Here is a 7,889-nt window from a genome sequence, read left to right as displayed (position 1 = left end):
GCAGCGTTGGAGCCAGTCCCTTGCCAGCTGGCAGATATGGGGTCCCGGGGGTGTGGGCAGGGGGTCTCCTGTGCTCTCACCAGCCCCGCATCCCCTTCTCTCCTGCGAGTAAGAACCACCCACCCGGCTACCAAAGGGGTCCCTGTCTTGGGAGCCCCAGCAGCCCAGGTGCTGGGACCCCCTGCTTCCCCCTGCCCGGCTCGGGGAGCTTGTGCAGGGGGAGGAGGCAGCTTGGGGCACTCACGATTTCAGGCGCAGCCCGCTCTTCACCCGCCGCCCGACCGTAGTGCAATCTGCAGAGCTCTAGAGACGAGAGACCATGGAGCTGCATTAGGGGCAGCGCGTGCCAGTGTCGGGGGGGCATCTCCAGGACAGCCTGGCCTGTGCCCTCGCAGCCAGCTCCCACCCAGCCCTGCCTGACTGCTCCTGGCACAGGAAACCCTTTCCCCGGAGAAGAAAAGCACACGTGTGTACACGCATGCACACGCACTCCGCACCGACACAGATTCACGTATGCGTTCACGCACAGAGTGACACCTACCCAGAGGCTCCCAGCCTGGATGCTCCCCAGCCCCGCGGGGTCCATATTGAGCCCCGCTGATGCCCGTTGGACCCAGGGCTATGGCGCTGTGCCCACCTGCCCCCATGGCTGCGGCCCCAGGGGCTGGTGAGGGGGCAGGACGGGGGCTGCCGGTGTCCCCTGCACAAAGGGCACTTGTCCTTTCAGGCCTTTTCCCCTTCTGGAAGCCACACAAAAGGGGCAGCACAAAGCAGAGCAGGGAGCAGCCGCGTGACAGGGGTGAAGCTTCTGGGTGGCCGACAATGGACCGGGGCAGGGGCCAAGCTGGCAGCGAGCAACCCCAGGGAAGTGCAATGCGGAGAGCTCCACACGCCTCCCCTCCCCACTGCCGCCCTGACACCAGGCAGCTAAAAAGCCCTAGGCAGGAGAAGGGTCTCCCTCACCTCCCATCACCATCCCCTTCCGAGTCCCTCCCTTGCAGCCCACTCACCTTGGCCCCGGGCAGCAGGTGGTTCCAGAAAGGGGCACCCTTGGCATCGGTGCTGCGGCCGGAGGCCGGGACCGGCGGGCAGAGCGGGGCCCGCTTCTTCCGTGCCGGCGGGGACAGCGCTTGGTCCTCCGAGCACGAGTCGGCCGCGCCCTCGCCAGCCCGCCGAGCCCAGCCCGTTGTTCGCGGGGCCTGGGGCTACCGGAGGGGTGCCAGGCTCCTTGTGCCCGTTGGCCGTGGCCGGCGGCTCCCCTTCTGAGCCGGCCCCGTTGCTACAGGCAGGGCTGCTCCCTGGCTCCTCTTTCTTGCCGCTGCCGGTGTCCACCCAGGGCTTTTGTGCAATACGCTGCAGGTCAACGTCAAGTAGGGTTTGGCTGCTGGCTCTGTCTGCCCGCGGGGCCCCATTCTCCTCCGCCGGCTGCTCCCTGGCCCCGGCTGGGCGCAGAGGCTCGCTGCTCCCCGCAGAGTCACAGTCCCTGGGGGCTGGGCAGCCGTCTCTCATGTGCAAAGTGCTGCGAGTGATGTGCGGTGGCTGGGAGGCGGGGGGCGCCCCCCCCCCGTCTGTCCTCTGGGCAGGCCCGGGAGCCGCTCTCCCGGCACCCGCTGCGGCCAGAACTGCCTTCGCCCCTGTGCTCCACCACGCGCAAGCCGCTGTGGGAGAAGTGCTGTGCCGAACCGCAGAGCGACAGCTCCTCCACCAGCAGCCCATCCTCAAAGGCATCGTCCTCCAGCGTGTCCTGGCTGGGCCGCAGCTCACCAGGGACCCCGTCCCGCCTGCCCTCTGTCCCCGCGGCCCCCCATTGCGCCCGCTTGGGGTCCCGCGTGCTCTCCGGAGCCCGTGTCTCTGTGTACCCCCTCTTGACAGCTGCCCGCCCGCCGGCCGGCTCAGAGGCACTGGAGAGGTGTGAGAAGATGGAGACCTGGTAGACCTTCTGGCGCTTAATCTCCGTCTCATTGTAGCCCATCAGGAGGCCGCGGCGCGGGCAGCGCTCGGGGGCTGGCTCCAAGCCCGCTTCGCCACCCGCCCGCGACAGCCCCGCGTCCTGGCTGCGCTCTGGGGGAAGGGGCGTCTCCGCGTGGATGTGCCGCATGGAGCCTCACTGGGCCGGGCGCCGCACTGCGCCGGACACAGGAAAGCCCATAAAGCAGCAGGGAAGGGGTGGTAAAGTGCCACGAGGTCACGGGGGCCTCAGACCACCCCCGGCTCAGCAAGTCCGGATGAGGCTTTGGTTACGGAGCACGCTGCAACACCGCATCTATTGGGGGAGAGAGGGGAGAGTTAGCTCCTGAGATCCCAGGTCATCTGCTTCAGGCTGTTACTGAGGAACCGAGCAGGATGCAGCCCCCAGCCCTGGTGCCAGCCAGCGCCCCAGCCCCCCTCTCCCTGAGAGAAGCTGGGCAGGCCTAGAAGCGGGGAGCCGTCCACCCGGGGAAGGGGAACGCAGAGGGAGAAGGGCAGGGTGCAGGGATCCTACCCCAGAGCCCTGAGAGCCAGGAAGAGGTGCGGAGCACCCTGCAAGGCCGAGGCCACAGGGGACGAGCCCGGACATGCAGGGGGAAGGGACCAGGTCTCCAAGAGGGAAACGCAAACAGGACATGCCCAGGCTGGCCCTGGGAGAAGGTGGGCGAGACTGCCCCAGGGGCGTAGGGATGCCCTCTCCCAGGGCAGGCGGGCACGTTCCCCAGGTAGCAAGACCCTGGGAGCTGGTGAAAGGAAGCGCGCCGGGAGGATCCGGGCCATCGACTCCAACCACAGGCTGCAGAACGAGAGCGTGGACGGACAGACAGCCGCCCGGGCTTCTCCGCCATTGCCACCCCGGCCTCAGCCCCTGGCTCTGAGCAGCCTCGGGGTTTCCTGGCCCAGTGCATTTTCCACAGCTCTGCCCAGCCCCGCATGAGCTGTCTCCAGCAGCGCGTCACCCCCGCCCTGCCCTGGAAGGGTTGCACAGCCAGCCTGCTCGTGCTACGTGGCTGAACCCGCCCTGCCCTTAGCATCAGCCTGCTCCAGCCTAGATACCTGGGTGCCTGCCCTGCAACCCTGTCCTGGCAGCCATGCCCTGGCCTCCCCATGGGGGTAGAGTGGCTCTCTCCTGGCCCCGTCCCTATCCCCTGAATGGACCCTTTTAGCCACCTCTTCCTGCAGGGAGGTGTCTGGGATGGAACAGAACGAGCCATTCCACGTCACCCCGGAGGAAAAGCCCCCTGCTCCGCTCAGCAGGGAGCTCTGGGTGCCTGACGCCGTGCCAGCCTCTGCCCCAGGCTGCCCTGCCAACCCGAGGAAGGAGGAGCACAGCGATGCAGCCACATAGAAATGATGATGACCGCACATGACCTAGGAAGAGGCCTGTGCGCGGCTCACATCTGCCCTGCAGGCAGGTGGGCGGTATGCACGGAGCTGCCGGGAAGCAAGGGCTGAGTGGGGAGGATTTGGGTGCTGGGCTGGGCATTGGGAAGAGCCCAGCTCTGCTCATGCCCCTCTTCTGCCAGGAGCTGGCGAGGTGGGCAGGCAGCTTGTGGTTTGAGCCCTGGCAGCGTGCAGAAAAATGCCAGGGAAGCGGCTCGGAGTTAGTGGAGGAGCTGAAGCAGCGGGGATGGCACTTGACCCAGTTGGCCTGCACGGGGAAGGGAGGCTGAGATGGCCGCTACGCCACGCTCCCCACCTGTGCCGTAACAGGATGCCCGACAGCTCTGTGCTGGGGGACCTGGTGCACGGCACTGCAGGAGCCGAGCGGGAGATGCCCGGTGCTTGTGAGAGGCGCCGGGCTCCCAGCACTGCATCTCTGGCTGGGAGAAGGCCTGGAAACCCGAGCTCTGAGAGGAAAGGAGGCGGCTTCTGCTGCATACGGAGAAAACCCACCGGGCAGCCTCGGAAAGGCAGGGCACTGGGAAAAGCCCAGCCCTGGCACTCCCGACTCCTGCCTGATAGCGGTGGGTTTCTCAGCAGGTCCCAGGGGGCCACAGGGCTCCGTCTATAGGCAAGCTCCAGCCAGGGCGAGACCAGAGGGGCAGAGTCATGGGAAATCAGCAGTCACGGCTTCTGGCTCGTGTCCCTCTGCCCTGTCCCTTGCCTGGGGCAGGCCCTGAGGCTTTGTCCGTAGTGTGCAATGAAAGGTTCAAGCAAGTGTCTGAAGAGAGGGTGGCACCAGCCCCCAAGCCTCTGCTCCCGGGGACGGGAGGCTGGGTACTCACCACTCCGCAGCCGACCCCCTCGCCGAGCCAGGTAGTCCTGGTGGCCCCGCAGCACACGGTCGTTGGCACAGCTCGCCGGAGACACCTGCCACCCCGGCACCCCCCAGAAGCGGCGTGGCTGTCGGGGAATGGCTCCCACCATCCCGGGGTTTGCGGTCAGGCTCCTCAAGGCTGTCGCTGGCTGTCTGGCCTGCTCTGCGTGCTTGTGGGGAGGAGAGAGAGGAAGGGAGGTGAAACGGGGCCGATGGCACTCTGCACCCGGCGGCGCTAGGAGAGGAGCAGGAGACACAACCCCTGGCTGGACCAGCAGCCGCTGGCGACATCAGCACCCAGACCCCCGGGCAGCCCCCAGCCCTGCTCACCGGTAATGGCAGCCTTGACCCCTGGAGGCGATATCCTCCTCCCAAGGCTTCAGCTGGGATTCATGGCCACTTCCTTCCTTAAGCTTAATCCTGGAGCCCGCGCTAACCAGCTCCCTCCCCACACCCGCCCCACGGCAGGCCCACAGCCCCTGAGGGCTGCAGAAGAGGAGACACCAGGCTGGAGGGACCCAGGAGGCAGGAGACCAGGATGGGAGGATCGCCAGCAGCCCCGCCAGGATCTCCGTGTCCCCAGGCAGGGGGCCGGGCTGGAGCCCTGCCACTCAGCGCTTCTTGGCTGGCACACCGCACCCCCAGGACAGAGCCTCAAGGGTCAGGGGACTGCCTGTCACAAGAGATCCTGTTGCCAACACCGAGGCAGGCAGAGACAAGGAGCCTCTCGGTGCAGAGGCCCGGCAGCCCCACGCTGTGACAGATCCCTCCCGGCTCCAGCCGGGGCCAAGACAATAGCCCTTTGTGAGCGCTCACCTGCTTACGGGCGCCCTTCATGTGCCGGCGCCGCACGCAGCATCCCCCCAGCGACGGCTCATGCGATCATGATCCCACTGGCATGTCAGACGTGGCACCTGCGGAGAAGGACGGCAGAGTCAGGCCCATCCGGCAGCTCCTTGCTAGGCAGGGGATGACCAGAGCACTGCCGCTACCCACACCCCAAGGATGCCCTAGGGTCCAGCTGGCAAACCTGAACCGCCCTTGCCAGGCTGGTGTCCTGACGTCACTTTCCACCCTTGCCGGTAGGCCGAGGGGTAGGGAGGAGAGTTATCCTGCCTCCTACAAACCTCAACTCGCACGCGAGGCCCAGCCAGCCTGGCGCACGTACACGCCTGCCTCTAGCCAGCTCCCCCGGGGGCCCTGGCATGCACAATTTCAGACGGGATGGGCGCACCTGCATGGTGCCCTGCCCAGCCAGCAGGCAGGCAGGCGAGGAGTGAGAGCTGCACCCCGGCCTGTGCTGGCGACGGTCTGGCTCTGACCCCTGCTCCGCACAGTGCCCAGAAGCCGTGAGAACTGGCCTCCCACCTGCTGCGGGGCCAGGGGCTGGACTGGGCCAGGCCACTGCACTGGTGTGAGCCTGGTGAAGGCGGCACGTTATGGTTGCAATAGGGGCAGCCTGCTTGTGAGCGCCGGCTTCTGTGGGCAGCATCCTGGGGCTGTCGGGCCTCTGCAGGATGTGTCTGGAGGGCAACACCAGCCCCAGCTGCCCCCGGGGCCTGTCCCTTCCCAGCAGCGGCTCTCACGTGGCACCAGCGGAGCCGTGGCTCTTTCTCCTGCCGAAGCCATGCAGGGGGCCGGTCCCTCGCGAGCACAACCTGCCTGGAGGGGCACCATCTTCAGGCACATGACAAAACCCCGGTGCTGGGCACGACCAGGGAGGCTCACCTGCCTGGCACAGGGGTTCCCCGGGGGCTCCTGCAGAGGAGGGATAAGGCTCCAGGACGCAGGCACGGTGCTGCTGGACCCAGCACCCTGCAACGTGACTCCTGCCCCCTCCGGCTGTCCTGGGGGGGCTGGGGTTTGGCTCCGGGGGTTTCCTTTTTTCGGCAAGGAGTCTCCCCCGGGGGCTGCCTCTCCCCCCAGCGACCCTGCTGTGGCACTTGGCTTTTTACAGCACCCGGCTCCTCCCCGCGGCAGCCTGTAACCCTTATATAGCGAGAGCGGCGGGGCTGGACACGGGCTCCGGGGGCTCCCACACTCCAGCTGCCCTGACAGGCAGGCAGGGGCTGGGAGAAGACGGCCAGGACTCCCCTCCCCTCCCCTCCCCTCCTCCCGAGACAGGTCTGCTCCGAGACCCGAAGCCAGAACCGGACCCGGACAGATGCCGGCCCACCCCCAGCACCTGGACGGACGCCAGCCCACCCCCACCGCCACGAGGAAGAGCTGGCAGGTAGCGCCCCGCCAGCTGGCTCTCCTGCAGCCCCCAGCAGTCCAGGGCTGGGGGGAGCGAAGCCCTGCATCAGCCCCAGCTTGCAGGTGTCACGATTTCACGGGGGTCGAGTCCCGGCTGTCGCCCAGCTCGAGGGTCCGGACTAGGGACAGGACTCCTTGGAGTCGGGGTTGAGGGGAGAAGACGGTTCGCTGGTCCAACGCTAAGGGGCCGGCGGTGGGGCCGGACCAGATGCCCTGTGAGGACGTTCGCGACCCTACGGCTCTAAACGGGGCCAGGAGCGTGGGCGAGACAGGGAGTGAGAGCCCGTGGTGTCAGGGCAGGAGCCTCGAGGGGCTGGCAGGCCCCAGGACAGGCGAGCTCGCGAAATCCAGACCCAGGCTCACCTGGTTTCTCCTCCTGGCACAAGACGCTGAGCATGGGGGGGAGCAGGGCCCACGGGACCTCGGCCGTCCAGGAGTCCAGCCCGAGATTCCCCACGGCACGGGAACAGGAGGGTCCGACACCCAACGCGCGAGGTCCTGCGACTCCGCAGCTACTGGACGCGGCCGCCGGCACCGGAGGTCAGAGCACCCTACGTGCCCGGGCTCCCGGCGTCTAGCTCCCGGCTCGGCCGCCGAGGCCCCGTGCAAACCCCCTCCTGCAAAGCCCACCTGCGGCAGGGAGGGCTTCTGACCCGAGCTTGGAGAGGGCACTTTGCACATGTTATGCTGCAATGCGGGGGGGAGCCGCTCTTTCCTCCCAGCAAAAAACCCCCCGTGCCCCCCCTGCCCATGTCCTCCCCCTTCCCCCACCCTGCTCCTGAGCCCCTGCCCCGTCTCCGCGTCCAAGCCCACCGGTTTACAGGCCCCGGGAAAGAGCAGTCAGAGAACGGAAAGCAGTTTCAAGTCCTTCAGGACGACCAGCCCTTTTTGAGAAGCAGCCAGCTCCCCCCCACACCCGGCCGAGCCCTGCCAGCTCAAACCCAAACCAGGAACCCGAGAAACCTGCAACACGTAAGCAAGGGAGAGGGGGAAAAAAATCACGCTGGGCAGGCGCTGGCGGAGGGGACCGCCCCGGCTGGGGACAGACCTTTGTCTCCGCTTTCCTGTCTGCAGCTCGCTGGGTCTTGCCTGGCGGAGGAAGAGGAGGGCCGTGGGGGACAGCGAGCAAAGATAACACCCCTAGCAGGCATGTCGCGGCCAGGCGAAGCACTTGGGAGCCCAGCCGGCGCGAGCGCTGCAAAACACGGGAGGCAAAGGGAGACGCGGAGAGTCGGAGCCTCTCGCTGGAGCGCGGACCCCGCACGGGAATCTGGCGCTCGCGAAAGTGGGAGTGCGACCACGCAGCACGCGGCTGGCCCCGGTCTCCGCTCCACCCCTCTCCGGACGAGTCCCGGACCTCTCTCCGGCACCGCTGAGCCGTGATGGAGACCCAAGGGACGGCGGT

At 67.3% G+C, this 7,889-nt stretch overlaps 2 protein-coding genes across 2 annotated transcripts in view; both read right to left on the bottom strand.

Moving 5' to 3' along the window:
• Positions 1-1,412, bottom strand: part of FAM214B (family with sequence similarity 214 member B) — a 7,696-nt gene extending 6,284 nt beyond the window's left edge. Inside the window, exons 1-3 of the mRNA XM_025207475.1 lie at positions 1,353-1,412; positions 1,011-1,205; positions 244-303 (exon numbers count right to left, since the gene is read on the bottom strand). Coding sequence (XP_025063260.1) covers positions 244-303; positions 1,011-1,205; positions 1,353-1,412 — 315 coding nt within the window. The remainder of the gene's footprint in view (positions 1-243; positions 304-1,010; positions 1,206-1,352) is intronic.
• On the bottom strand, positions 1,161-7,171 carry LOC112550754 (protein FAM214B-like). The gene is made up of 4 exons (XM_025207497.1): positions 6,848-7,171; positions 5,045-5,142; positions 4,197-4,398; positions 1,161-2,263 (listed from the first exon to the last, which is right to left on the bottom strand). The coding sequence occupies exon 4, from the start codon at positions 2,096-2,098 to the stop codon at positions 1,475-1,477; it is 624 nt and encodes a 207-aa protein (XP_025063282.1). The 5' UTR covers positions 2,099-2,263; positions 4,197-4,398; positions 5,045-5,142; positions 6,848-7,171; the 3' UTR covers positions 1,161-1,474.
• Between the last annotated feature and the right edge of the window lie 718 nt (positions 7,172-7,889).

This window comes from Alligator sinensis, unplaced genomic scaffold, assembly GCF_000455745.1.
Source record: "Alligator sinensis unplaced genomic scaffold, ASM45574v1 scaffold783_1, whole genome shotgun sequence".
In the NCBI taxonomy this organism is placed as follows: domain Eukaryota; kingdom Metazoa; phylum Chordata; order Crocodylia; family Alligatoridae; genus Alligator; species Alligator sinensis.
Note: the sequence above shows the minus strand (reverse complement) of the source record. Positions and strands in the feature narration are given on the sequence as shown.